The sequence below is a fragment of the Ixodes scapularis genome, unplaced genomic scaffold (assembly GCF_016920785.2).
Source record: "Ixodes scapularis isolate PalLabHiFi unplaced genomic scaffold, ASM1692078v2 PGA_scaffold13__105_contigs__length_92229423, whole genome shotgun sequence".
NCBI lineage: Eukaryota > Metazoa > Arthropoda > Arachnida > Ixodida > Ixodidae > Ixodes > Ixodes scapularis.
Window position 1 is genome coordinate 74,716,895 of NW_024609839.1, and position 14,521 is coordinate 74,731,415.

Here is a 14,521-nt window from a genome sequence, read left to right on the forward strand (position 1 = left end):
ATGGTGGTAGTCATTGCAAGCGGCCATGACGGCATTTCACAAAATAGGAAAAGAGCGTTATTACTCCAAGCATTCCTTTCAATGACCCAAGAAGAACAATCTTCCCAAAAGATTTGCTTTTTCATTTTATAATGTGCTACTATAGCTGCTATGGTATAAGTTTTCCTACGTCATACCTGCAAGCTTCTGCCGTTAATCTTTTCTTTGTACAGGCTGTATGACCTTTGTATAGTCTGCACAAACAGGAGGCAAGGTATTTGTTTAAAAAAGCGTGAGAAGTTTAGCACTTGAAAATGTGTGCAGCAGCGCAACAAGCAAGCTCTGAGCTCCAGACGAGCCAAATGAATACCGAGCCACCACCGTGTTCTATAAAGGTGGATATATATATATATATATATATATATATATATATATATATATATATATATATGGAAGGTATATAAAGTATAACCATGGGGACGAGTCTGAAACTTGTCCAATCATACATTTGCTCAAGTGTACACCCAGCAAAAACACTGTTATTAAATGACTCACCAGAAGGAACCACAAGTTAAAGAAAATGACGGATTGGCCAAAATCCGCTCGCCCATCACTGTGTTTTTTTTTTTTTTTTTTTTTAACGTGATAGTGTTCACAGAAAACCATGTCGGCGGGACCATAAAATCTCACAATGCAACATGCACAGCCACATCTGACGCACACGCGTGACGTCGCACGTAGCTGTGACGTTGTGATCCTATCAACCCGCTAAATTTGGCGGGATAATTCTCCTGCAAAATTTAGCAGCAAAGTTCCCCGCCATATTTAGCAGGTTGATAGGGTCACGGCATCACACATAATGCCATTGACTAGACAAGGCACACATGCTTGCATGGCTTGAGAATGAGCGTGGATTTATGAGAAGGCTTTGCAAACTGGGCCCGATAATGCTATCGCGTTCCACTCTTAAAGGCAAAGCTTAAGCGTCCCTCAAGCTTTTGTTCTTTGGTCTGGAGTGCAACAAGTGTCTCGAATGTCGTGAGCTATTTCTGCCTGTTTCCGTCTTGCAGGGGCGAATTCCCGGGAGGCCCCAACGCCCATGGAGGGGGCCCGAATAGGGGGGGCAATATGCACGGCGGTGGCTACTCCGTCAAAGAGTACCCCTCTTACTTCAGGGAGGACTTCCCCCACCCACAGATGCACCCGCATCCTCTGGGGTGAGTGTGTTTGTTGTAGAATTGCGGAACAATGCAGGAGGAATAGCGCTTGTAATTTCAGCTGCGCTTCGACCCATCTTTGTTGCCGTCCTCACGCTTGCAGCACGTGTGGCTATGGCCATTTCTCTCCCGCTTGCATTCGTTCGACCTTCACTCGACCTTGACCCAGCCTTTCGATCTACTTTTTCAGTGTCGGCGACATGACCCGGCCGCCGGGATTCATGCAGCCTCAGTTTGCCTTGAGACCGCCTGGGTTTCCGCCCGGCGGCGAGGCCCCAAAGCACATGCCACCACTGGCACCCCCTCCCGGAATGGGACCCCCTCCGCCGCAGGGCATGCTTGCCCACGGACCGCCCATGCCGCCACCCACGATGCCCCTCCCGGGGACACTCATGGCGCCACCGGGTCAGGCGCAGCAGCAACAGCAAGGGCCACCATCGCTGATGCCACCGCAACAGCCACCTTCGATGGGCGTGCCAAATGTGCAAGGCATGTCCGGCACCTTCCCACCCACGATGGAGGCGCGTCAAGCTGCGGCACCAGCTCAGGGTGAGCCAAACGTCGGAATCGGTCAGCAATAATTTTTATTGCACTTTCCAACAGCTCGGACGTCTTTGCGGTAATGTGCGTAAACGTGGATTCACAGGCCAGTCAGCACAAATGCATGAAATCTTGTTTCTAAAGGTGCATATCTGCTCAGGCACGTAGCGCTCAGTGACTAACACTTCTGGTCTCGCAAATTAATTTTTCCTTTTGCCTTGACAATGTACCTGTGTTCGTTTCACAGGGGCAATTGGTGCGCCCAAATGGTCTGACGGTGTTTATGGGCGGTTTTTGATATCCTCCCAAGAACTACTAAAACACTCTTCATTCATTGCACTCCTCTGCAATGTGTGCCGAACTACTGGTGGACGGTGTGCACTGTCACTAAGGCTTTTGCAATGTCTGCGTGTGCAGCCGAAATTAACGATATACATATTCTTTCAAGCATGCGATGCAGTTGCCCTAACGAAATAAAACAACCTAGAGACCGACCATTGGTCATTTTTGAGAATTTTTTTAGGTCGTCTTTTTATGGCGCAGACTCAGTCTATGCATCCTGGGCATCCTAAAAAGGGTAAAATTACTATCGGGCACGGCCTTCTTTCTTTCTAGAAACGCGACCAAACATTATGTTACACCCCTTCTATGAATATATCTCGGGGAAAGCAACGTTTTGCTACGTTTGATGACATTTATAATGGAGAAGACAGCTACGTGGGATTGTTACTTTCTTTTTTAGAGTGCAGCTCTTAAGCGCTCGTTTCTGGCTTGAGCGGCGTCAGCGTAACCGCGCAGTGCATTATGGGAAACGTCCCATAATGCACTGCTGTGACGTTTCGGCACGGTGACATTGCAGTGCGGCACTCATGCTGAAAGTCACCGTGCCGAAACGTTGCCGTGCCGAAATGTCACCGCGCCATACGTTACCGCGCCAATACGTCACCGTGACGAAACGTCACCGTGATGAAACGTCTCCGTGAGGTTTCGGTGGCAGTCACGTGCTGAAATTTCATGTGAGTTCACCGGAACGTCACCTGACGTCTCGGCACCGCTCAGAAATGTCGCGTGACGACGCGCGCTTCGCACGTGAAAGAAGCAAGAGGAGGAAAGGAGGAGAGGGTACGGATGAGGAGGAAGGGCATACCCTCCCCTCAGTACCCTCCCCTCCTCCTCCTCAAGGGCTGCGCTCTATTGGCGTTACAGAAAGTTGTAAACTTTTTTTTTTTTTTAATGATTAGGGAACATATATTGAGTTTGTGCCATAAATAGGTGATCCAATTACCGCTTTAGCACCCCTTTAACTGCATCACATGGGAGTTTATGAGAGGTTGGGACTGCGGAACAGAGTACGGCCAGGCTAGACGGCGGAATTCCTTACAGCCTTTGCTCTCGCAAACAGTAGGAGTTTCTCTATGCGTGACAACACCACCTCTCCCAGTACTGCTTTAACCACCCCGAAGAACCGCTCCGACCACCTTTATTGAAGCTGTGTGCCAATGTACTCGTATGAAATGGCTGCAGTGTGCCGATCGAAATACTTCTGGCTTACGACGAATAAACGCTCATTTATAGAAAGTTGTTTTTGGAGAAGGCGAAGAAGAAGTGTTCTTCACAAGTCTCTGCAGTCAGGTAGCCTCAAGGTCTGTAGATCTAATTAGTCAAGAAGTACTTCCAATTTGACCCCGGAGTGAAGAGACCATCGTGGCAAGATTGGGGTGCCTTTTTAGAACAAGTCAAAGCACCGTAGGAGGGGGCAAGGCTGCAGCGACTTCATCGAGCCGCGGTGGAAAGATGAAAGTATCGCCCACGCGAAGGCTGTAAGAAATTAGAACGGCGAGTTGGGCTAGTAAGAAAGCACACCTCTTCATTCTAGCCCGGCCGTCAGCCAGGCGCAGATTTATTGGGGTCACGCTTGTGGGGGGGGGTAGGGGGTAGGCATTTGACTGGCGAGCTGTAGGGGTCTGCTGAGAGATGGTGTTATGGTCGAAACGTTGCCCAGATATATTTTGTGGATCCAATATTTGCTATGTCACCAGAAACTAAACTTTTAATTAATCGGTGTAAATATTTTATAAAACAAAAAAAAAAACGTTGACGTTGGAGGGCTTAGAGGGGGCGGTTGCCCTCCCCCCAAATCCGCCTATGCTGTGGCCAACATATCGGTTTCTGTAACACGAGCGTCTTCTTTCTCTACCGCAGTAGTTCCGCCCGCTCTGCCGCCGGCCCTGGAAGTGAACGTGGGGGAGCTGTTCTCGAAGCTGATAGCCGCGGGGATCCTGAAGCAGAGTCCGGAGCCCGGCAACGGAGCGCCAGGCTCCGCCGCGGGGGAGCCGCAGCAGCAGCAGAGGTCTCAGCACCCGGGGCACCACCACACGCACCCGTCGCAGAAGAAGCGGCGGAGGAAGCAGCGCGTGGAGCACATCAGGCAGGAGCACAGGCGGCCCGCCGAAAGCGTCCCGCCACTCAGCTTCTTCAAGACGGACCAACTCAAAGTGTGAGTTTTTTCCGGCCACGTCGGGGCAGCGAGAAGGATCCCAGGTGGCGTGCCAGAGAAACGCTTGACTTGGCACAAGCTTGCCAATCCTGGGGGCCTAAATTTGGCCTAGTACGGTTTTTGCTCCTAGGCATTAGTTAGCATCAAAGTACTTCTTTTTGCATTTCTATTACTCTTTTTTTTTTTTTTTTTTTGCTTGCCACACATTTGAAAGTTAAAACTGCAAAGGACGGGGGGACCTTACGAAGAAAGACACAGTGCTGACTCGCAACTAAATTTTATTGATCTAAATAGTGCTATATATGTCAGTGCAGTCAAGAACAACAAAAAAAGAAAGATCTGCTTATAAAAAACATATACCTTTAAAAAATGCCAAAAAAGTCTTAAAGGGGCAGTGCAACGATTTTCAGACTTTGGCCTATTAACTGCAAAAAATTAATCTGCGTCACCTATGGAACGAAAAACCGAATGTCGCATTTTCTTGCGAGAGCTAGTTCTTATTTTAAAAAAATGAAACAAATCGAAGCTCGAAGTGCCTCTCAACTCTCCACGCCGACTTTCGAGTGACGTACTCTGGGGGTTCACGTGGTTTCCCCTTGGGCCCTTTCTCGAGACCCCAGCCGCTTCCTCCGCGATTGTCGACTTTCAAAGGATTAGCCTCGTCGAAGGTCGCGGCGAGCGATGGACACAAAGAACTGTTCGCCACGGGGCTGACGGAGAGTGTAGCAGCAGAGGGGGACAGGGTTTGTTGACTTCCGCGTATCCCCCAGAGACACCGTCATTTTAGTTCCCGTAGCCGCCACAGGCGGCTGCAGATCGGCAAATAATTTGTTTTTTGCCTCGCGATTACGCAGCAGAATAGCAGTTTTTCGGAGAAAGGTGATGCGTTTTTGGTCACTTGGGCTCGTATAAACAATATGAGAAATGCAAACTGGCAATTCTTTCAACATTAAAATCGTTGCACTGCCCCTTTAACAGCAATAAAGCGCATATCACAAGCAAGTCATGGTACAAGGACAGCTGACACAGGCATGACCCAATCTTGCTACTATTAGCAGTTGCCACATAACTGTCAGTGTGCCAGACTTGAGCCAAAGATGCCACGTATGAACCGAAGAGCCTGTGGTGAAGCCTTAAGTCGGCACTTGTTTGCCGATTTAGACCTAGAAATTCTGCACGACAGCCAAACAACTGGGCGTGCACTGACGCGCAATTTCGAGAATGCCCACTCGACATTTGTGCTGGACACGGAAAGCCACCAAAACGTCTAACGAAGCTTGGGACAGTGCCGGCCAGTCTGATGCATGCAGCTTCCAAAAGGGCACTTGGTCAACAAAAACACTGATGGCATACTGGTGGTACCGAAGAAACTCAGCTTCCAGACCGCTGACCTTACATTCTTCAAGCACAACAAGCCTGAAGATGCTTTCGTAGGAAGCAAATCCTTTCAGCAGCTCCATTTGCATGCAAGGGTTAACTATCTGCACGCTGAACTGGAGGAACTCATCCGTGAACTGCAGATCATCAGCAATGTTTCGTGAAACAGTCCTGAGCCACTTGTCCTGAATCGCTCGGTAGTAGGCTGAAAAGAAAGCAATGAACTCTGGGGCCTCTTCAGTCATCTTCAGAAGTACATCAACACTGCCTTAGCTTTCGAGTGGCAGGGTATTCCATCTTTTCTGCAAAGTTGTGAGCTTTATGCCGAGAAGAGAATATACCTCGTGCTTGAGGGTTCTTTCCTACTCGAGAACCTTCGTGACGTTAAATAGCAAGCTCAAAGTTTCGTGGATGAAAGTTTATTTAATATGAAGTCCTTGCGAGGACTCTGGAGTTGAGAAATAAGTGCATTCAGCTCCTTGCACTTCTGACCAACTGCATCATTACTTTTCAGAAAAGATAGAATTGGGCGCTAGTAATGCAAGACATCAGTGAGTGTCTTGTAAAAGGAAAACTACCCTGAAGGGCTAATCATGGACAGACACTTCGGTTCAAGATTCATAGAGTGACAAAGAATATTGAACTTAAGCCGTAGCTCTTGCGAACTCTTCAGGAGGGCAGGGAGGTGGGCGACAAAGCCTTGTACAACGTCAAACTCAACCAGTTTCATGCCCTCGGCGAGTGTGATGTTAGGGAGATGGCAGGGGTCTTTGAAGTACTGTGCCATGAAGTCGGCGTGGGATAGTTGGATGTCTCTGTGCAGCTTCTGCATGTATGATGCTGAGTCCAAAATGACGCACACATCACAAAAACACTTGCCAAGCTTCCCGAGAACGTCCTGGACAAGCACCCCAACAGCGACGGCGTTCCACCGCTGGAGGACTTAAAGATCTTCCATAAAGGACCTTCGTTGAAGAAGCTCACAATCAAACAGTGTCACAAGTTCAGCAATCACTTTTCGGCCACGGAGGTGTCTCATCAATGCGAGGGAAATCGGACAATTCTCGCACAGTTCCTGTAGTAAAGACATTTCTTTTGCGAATACGTCAAGTAAGTACTTGCAATACATCATCTGCGCAGACGGCATTGTGCGAGCAGCGGGGCACATACTTTGGAAGAGGTTTCCAAGGGATCCGTCAGTCTTCTTAAGAGGAGCGCTAGCCTTGCAGAATCTGTGTGCCACGTCGTCGGCCTCATCCTTCTTCCTCAAGACTCGCGTGATGCACTCTTCCATAGAGCTTTGGCTGGACGTCTGAGAGTTGCCAGCTAAAATGATAAAAAAAAGTTTAAATTATAGAATCATTCAGAGATACGACAGGCATTCCTCCAGAGTAAAACATTAACTTAACTTTCTCACTCTAAATCAAACGAAGACATGGTAAGAAAAAAGTACCTACATGCATCGAGACGAGGTTTCTTGAGCTGGATGTGACGCTTCGTCGACATGTGCCCCGTGATCCTCGTAGCGCCTTTCCCATTTTTTACGCTGACCGTTATTTGGCAGTACTTCACACCATGGACGAAGGGTCGTTACACATGTCAAAACCGTCTAACTCCTTAGCGTAATCATTGGGAGCTTTATGCTTCCTTCCCATTTTGGTGACTTCAATCTGGTTCGTGTGATGCAAAACTTAAAATGTTATTTCTTATGTAATTTTTCCGACAAGAAAGGAAGGTTTTTCTCCTTTCTTTCCCTGCGCCCAACCAACGGAGATCACTGACTTGAGTAGGAATAGGCCGTTTAGACTGTTCTCACCTCAAGAGAACAAGAGCATCGGCTGTGACCGGCCTCTTGGGCCACGGATAGCAATCTTTAAGGTCGGTGGCCCAGGAGGACTGCTGACCTCAGAGAATGGTCGAACAAAGCTTTTGTTACCACGTAGGCCACAAAAGAAAGGCTGGCAAAGTGCATGATTCCAGACAAGATAATGTGTTTGACTGAAGTTTGCGTAAAACTTTTTCAGTGAAAAAAAAAAAAAATTATATATATATATATATATATATAAATAATGGGAATGAGCAAAGATTGACAAGCGCAGCCGTGGTAATATTGTGAACGAAGAGGGGAGAAGGTGATTATTGAATTTATTGCGTTAAAGTTATATATACAGTGCAGCCTGTCCCTATGGGGAGGAGTGGTTCCCTAGATACCTTGGAAGACGGGCCCTTTCCGACATTTGCACGCTGAGATGACATGCCACGTCACTGCCGCATGTCAGAAATAGCGCGGGCCTTAAATCGGCAACGGTTGTCGTCTACCAAGTTAAGCGAATTTGAAACTATACAGTACACAGAGAGCTGGTCGGAAATTGAGTCCGCCGAAACCAGTGGCCGGGATGGTCTAATCGGTTAAGGCGTCGCCTCGGACAGGCGAGGGTTGCCCTGGTCGAAGGTTGTCCTGCTCCTGGCTCAATTTTTCGCCAGCTCTCTTTCCCTTTCCCTTTCCCTAGTTAATGCAATAAATTCAATAATCACCTTCTTTCCTCTTCGTTCACAATATTACCACGGCTGCACTTGTCAATCTTTGCTCATTCCCATTATATATATATGGTGCAGCCTGTCCCTATGGGGAGGTGTGGTTCCCTAGATACCTTGGAAGACGGGCCCTTTTCGACATTTGCACGCTGAGATGACGTGCCACGTCACTGCCGCATGTCGGAAATAGCGCGGGCCTTAAATCAGCAACGGTTGTCGTCTACCAAGTTAAGCGAATTCCAAACTAAACAGTACACAGAGAGCTGGTCAGAAATTGAGTCCGCCGAAACCAGTGGCCGGGATGGTCTAATCGGATAACTCTCCCCTCTTCGTTCTCTATATATATATATATATATATATATATATTTATTTACTGTAAACGACTTAATTTTCGCGAATCGAGCCAAAGCTGAAAATTTGAAATTAATCGCCGATTCTAATTTTCGCGAATTGAGTATAGCTTCCATAGCGTTCACATATATTGCCCGAATTGTTCACGGGACGTATTTTTCGCGAATCGAGTATAGCTTCCGTAGCGTTCACATATTGCCCGAATTGTTCGCGGGACGTATTTTTCGCGAATTGTAGGCGATTCGCGAAATTCGCAAAAATTAGGTCCCCGCGAAAATTTAGTCGTTTACAGTATTTTTTTATATTATATTTTGTAATTGGCAGATGTTTAATGGTGTTTGCTTGGTTAAAACTGGGAAGTGTACAGGACTTTTTCAGTGGAAAGGAACCAGCGCTTGCTCAAAAATATGAAGAAAAAAAAAAAACAGCTGTGTTTTTCAGTTTTAATCGATTTTGTGTTTACGACACCGGCGGATGTTTATCGGTGTTTTTCCGTTAAAACGGGAACGTATGGCAGCCTGTTTGTAGCTTATCGAAAAGTGAAACCGAAACCTTGCCTGTGGCAGGCAACATTGCTCCTGTGTTTTCACCTACATGTTCTAACCACAAAACAATAAAATTGCCATTTCGTCGTTTACCCTGAGACTGGGTTTTTTTTTTGAAGAGCAGAAGCAACAGAAAAACAGACAGGTCTCATTGAGACCTGTCTGTTTTTCTCTTACTTCTGCTCTTCAAAGAACCCCCCAGTCTCAGGGTAAACGACGAAATGGTTGACTTCCACTAGCTAGCCTGTACTTTGACTCTTTTCTCCTACATCGTCGGCGGCTGAAAAAAAGAAAATCATAATAGCTCCTTTGTTGTGTCTTGTTCTGGTGCAGCAAGCATCCGGGTGTGATCAGCGCCCTGCATGTGGGGACCCAGTGTGCTTCGTGCGGGCTCCGCTTCACGGACGAGAAGTGCGAGAAGTACCGGCAGCACCTCGACTGGCACTTCAGGGCCAACCGGAGGGACAAGGACGGAGCTCGCAAGGCCTTCTCGCGCAAGTGGTTCTACGAGATGGAGGTAAGTGTTGGCGCAGCCCTTCGGGGAGTTTTTCGGAGGTGGTGAAACGAGTTCGAGAGGAAGTTCTCTTTTTAAAAGGTGCATCTTGTGAAATATGATGAGGGCCACTTCACCCAACCATAGCCTTAAATATGAGAGGAGACTATTTCTGGTATAGATGGTTTTTGCGAGCTCGGAATTAGTTTCGGGACGATGCGGGCGCCGACCGTCCAAATCCGTGCAATGGAACCTTGTTGTTTTTTTTTAGTAAACATTTTCAACTGTGTCACCACCTAAAGGGCCTGTACGACTAGTACTGGCACACTTAAATTTTACTTTGCTGTATTTATCTTTAGACTTTCATTGTTTTCTATGGAGAAGTTTTACTGTACTGTGTCTGCTATTTTGGAGAAGAGCTAAGAATGCTTCCTACGTTGTTTGCACTTTATTCAAACTCGTCATGTCGAACGAGTACCAACTACATGTGACCAAAGTGGAGTGAGAAGGGGGCTCTTCTATTTCTTCGGTCGTTTCACTCCAAAGCTAGCACGTCGGACAAAAGAAAAACACAGGACGCCTAAGCACTTCTTATGAGTTGTGAATGCGAACGCATGCCGCCTGCGACGTATTGCTTCTGCCTCGCGTTGTCGAAGGGCCTCGTCCTTTTGCCACCTGAGATGCTTTGAATTGCGATCCGCTTGCGCCTCACGCTTTTGAAAGGCTTTGTTCTGTCTCCTAGCGCATTGCACCGCTGCTCCTTCCTCCCGCCGTGTATTTGGAGACTTGACAACTATGGTGGATTTCGCTGCCTGCCTTCTCGCTCGTTGTGTTGCATTATTTCGTTCCTTTAGTTCGTCTGCGATGTACAAGTCTTGTGTGGACTGGCAGGCTTCGCTACTGCCGAGGTTGCAGCCGCCGACGATGTAGATGCTTGAGGCGCCGCCGTGTTTGTTGTCGTCGAGAGGAGCAGAAGCAGCCGAATGCGCGCCACCGTGTTCCTTTTACCGGCGCGGGGTCCGCAGCGCTTTGAGACTATGACGCGCGCCAGCCAATGGGAGCCTCGTTTCTTGAAACTATGACACGCGCCAGCCAATGGGAGCCTATTCGCCAAATCGTTGCTACAGACTACAGGCTTCGCTCTATTGAGACGGGAATTTAGGTGCCGTTTGGCGTGGCTTCAAAGGCCTATAACGCCGGTTTGCTCCATGGGACAGCTAATGGCGTAAAAAAACCGGCCGCTGTGCATTTCATATTTGGAGGCTCTAACAAGGGTTTCGTGGTCCCTTTAACCAATTTGGTTTAGCCACGAGTAAGACTGGTTGGTGGCTCGTTGTCAAATGTATAAAATTTGCTAGGAGCCGGCCGGCCTGTGTTTCGTATGTTCAGTAGCCCAGAATAATTAATAACTAATGCATTATTTTTTTTTTTCTAGGACTGGATACAGTTTGAAGAGATTGAGGATCTAGAAGAACGAGGTGAGTTAGCGGCTCTTGTTTGCATGCTGTGATGGTGCTTGAGAAGAATTGTTTACACGAGCTTAGGGTTGCACTTGGACCACGATTGAGTGAGCCACTTGAGGACTGTTTCTCGGTTGATTCCTGTACGTTTAGACCAACCCACACGTCTGGGTTTCCGTGAGGCAATTAGTACCCCGTTCTATCCGCTGGCAGGGAAGAACCAAAATGCTTATGAGCTTGTGAGCCTTGCGAGAAAAATCCTAAAATGAAAAACAATAAGGTGCATCCTTCACAAAATTGTTGTGAAATTGCGTGCAACGGTTGGTGTTTCCGTTTGCTTGGCAGCGAGGAGTTTCTTCGAGCAGCAGGCCACGGTGGAACAGGACCAGAGCAGCAACTCACCAGTCGCCATCAAAAGTGTTCCGGCATCCGGAGACGAAACGGAAAACGTACGTTCATCAGTTTTGCTGTGTACCATACACTTCGTCTCTTGAGCACCAGTGCCAGTAGTTCCCACTAGTGCCAGGACTGCACAAATCTAGATTAACGTTTTTTTTTAGTATTTGCGAGGTCGAATTTCCGCACCATACGCGAGAAATGGTTGTTTCTAGCCTCGTCAAAAGTCTTTTAAGCCCACAGTAAAAGAAGTGCCGCATAAATAATTAGGAAATATGCGCAGATCAGAAGATTTGAGGGTTTGAATTCCAGCTGAGGTGCCAGCAATTTGACTGTTGGCACGTCAAAATGTTCCCAGGCAGTCGAAATGAAGTTCATCCTCAGTCCTCCGCTGGAGCGTGCCAGATGCCATACGTTGGTTTCGCCCGTAAAACCCCCAAATCCGAAGCAACTCGCCCGTACCTCCAGCGGCACTGCAGGGAAGACTTGGGATGACATTCAACAGAACCAAATCCCAGCTTACTTGAGAAAGTGATTGGCGTATAACGCGAGTTTTTAAGTTTGTCGAATTTCTCGATGCAGACCTGTGCAGTCTGCGAGGAAGCGTTCCAGCTCTTCTGGGTCGAGGAGGAAGAGGAGTGGCACTTCAGGGACGCCATGCGCGTGGAAAATAAGGCAAGGGCTTCGGTTTCTTTCTTCTCTCTTTCGCGCAAGGCGTTTTGTGTCTTCGCATTCTGAAACAAAATGTTTCTGCGAGGGTTTTTCGCATGTTAATGCTGCTTCCTCTCGCTTTGCTGGCAGGTTTACCATCCGGCGTGCTACGAAGACTTCAAAAGGGTAAATTTTCGTTTCCTTCTTTTAGGCCGCGTCTCTTTCTCCCGATGGGATTTTGCAGAGTCTATCGGATCTTGCCTTCGGCGCAATAGAGCGGCGGCAACGTTTTCGGCGCTTGGAAGTGCTGTATCGTTGTTAGCCTGGCTGTTACTGGAGTTTCTTGCTGTCTCTATTAGTCCGAAATGGAATAATAAACGATCCTCTTTCACATTTTTTTTCACTGGGTCTCTGGTGCGTCGTTGTGCAAAAACATGAATGCGTCTACTATTAAAAAAAAACAAATCTGGAGAACCTTGATACTTTGATTGTAGGTGACCAAAACACACAAAAAGAGATTAGTTGTACTGCCTTTCTAGACGTGTAAAGCGTGGGACTAGATTGGACTCCTTAATCACTTGTGCCATGGTCGGCGGACCACTTTTGTTTCTGAAGTTGTACCAAACACCTGCAATGGTACAAAAAACAGGTGATTGGAATCGTGCAGCGACTGAGTGGGTTTAGTCATTCTGACTTTAGTGAAGTTAATGGGAAACATCGCAGCATCCAAGCGGCAAACCTAACCTCAGGCGTTTGCTCTAAGTGTCGCTGTTTCTTAACGCCCCCGGCGATTCCAGGCGGCAGAAGCGCCTTCTAGTCCCATCAGAACGGAGCCAGGGGAAGAAGCCCAAGCCGAAGCCGTCGAGAAGGCCGACGACGAGAAGCCGATGGAAGTCGAGGGTGCCGTCGCCGTGAAGGAGGAGGACCCCGACGAAAACCCAGCCGACAAACCGCCGAGCGACGAAAGCCAGGCCGACGAAGCGCCAACGGAGCCGATGGAGACGGAGGCGTCTCCGGATGGCGACGCGAAGGACATTGTTTCTGGTGGGGAGTTAACAATAAAGGATGAGAAAGCGGGTAGCGAGGAAATGCCGGACGATCCGGTGGTGATCGTTGATAACCTCGGGGAGTTCGGGGTGTCTCTGAGCGACGGGGAACGAAGCGGCGACGACGAAAATAAACCGCCCGAGACTGTGGAACCCAAGGTTGTGGTCAAAGGCACGGGGGGTATCATCATGAAGGTGAAGGCGGAGAGCATTCAGGCGCCGGCATCTCCCGCGCCCAGCTCCGCTGCCGCCGCCGCGGCCAGCAATGCTTCGGACACCGGCGAAGCCGGAGCGGACCAACCGGCACAAGTCTCCGACGAACCGGTTACCGACGAAGACGATTTCCGACCCCCTACGCCCGACCCGAGGTTTCAGTCTTTGCCGCCGGTTCAAAGGGGAAACGAGCTGTCCGGGCTTTGTTGCATCATGTGATAGGGCCGGCGATTTAGGCTTAACTCCGACACCATTTTTCTCAGGTCTCGAAGACGGAGAGCAGCTTCAGTTTGTGGTGTTGACTGTAAGGAATGTCGCTATTCGTTTAGGGGGTGAGGGGGAGGGGGGGTGGGTAGCTGTTTTCTGAGCTTTTCGTTTTTCTTGAGGTAAGTTACCGACGTCCCTACGCCCCGATTTTGGGAAGAAAAGTTATCTCGAGTAGGTGGGGAAACCCTGTGGGGAGGTGGGGGGGAGGCCTTGGGTTGACAGTTTAAGTTCTGAATGTTGGATGTGTCGTTCGTTTTGCCAGCAAGTTGCGAGTCGCTCGGTGTACTGCTCGCCGCAACCTTTAACAGCTTCCTGGAGACAGACAGAACTTTGTATATACCCAGACTATCCTACATGTACATATTTCCTGTAAATACTTTTGGAAAACATTTTTTTATGTACAGACATGTACAATAAAAAAGAAAGTTTTTTATTTGAGTGTTTGTTGTTGCTTTCGAGTTATATACCACTTGCTCATTTGCCTTAGTTTTTTTCCCTACCTGGAGAGTTATAAATTGACAGTTTAATTGGTTACCGAGTGTCTTGCATGTATCTTTTTTGAGACTTCAATAAACGGCATTCATTTGGAAGACCTGGCTTGTGCCTCATTCCTCCTTACCCTCGGTTGTTTTTAGCCATGTAGGGCAAGGAAGCGACTGAACCCAAACTTTTTGGAGCAAATTGTTGAGGCAGCTTTGCATGGAATGAACGCTAGATGTTTTGTTGCTTTTATCTTTCACAACAAATCTAGTGAACAGGAAAGGATGCAAAATTCCTTGTTTAACTTGATTGTACAAGGCCCATTGCCTGGAGAAGTACCACCAGAAATTTGTTAAAGCCCTTAGCATTTCTAATGGTTCTGAGTCGGCCAGTTTTAATGCAAAAGCATTAACTGTCCCATGTGGCGCAGCCGGCATTGTCTGTAACCACGAAAAACGGCATCTAAACACTGGC

The 14,521-nt window shown here is 48.0% G+C and overlaps 1 protein-coding gene across 4 annotated transcripts in view; it reads left to right on the forward strand.

The window, feature by feature from the left end:
- LOC8034167 (pre-mRNA cleavage complex 2 protein Pcf11) overlaps positions 1–14,157 on the forward strand; it is a 40,512-nt gene extending 26,355 nt beyond the window's left edge. For 3 of the 4 annotated variants that reach the window (XM_040500023.2, XM_040500020.2, XM_040500024.2), the window contains 5 exons: positions 1,050–1,196; positions 1,387–1,745; positions 3,939–4,233; positions 9,375–9,558; positions 10,970–11,068. In XM_040500023.2, coding sequence (XP_040355957.1) covers positions 1,050–1,196; positions 1,387–1,745; positions 3,939–4,233; positions 9,375–9,558; positions 10,970–11,044 — 1,060 coding nt within the window. In that variant the 3' untranslated portion in view covers positions 11,045–11,068. Of the gene's footprint in view, positions 1–1,049; positions 1,197–1,386; positions 1,746–3,938; positions 4,234–9,374; positions 9,559–10,969; positions 11,069–11,339; positions 11,444–11,972; positions 12,066–12,191; positions 12,228–12,838 lie in introns of those variants that run through there. The other variant, XM_040500025.2, reaches the window with a different exon arrangement.
- The last annotated feature ends 364 nt before the right edge of the window (positions 14,158–14,521 follow it).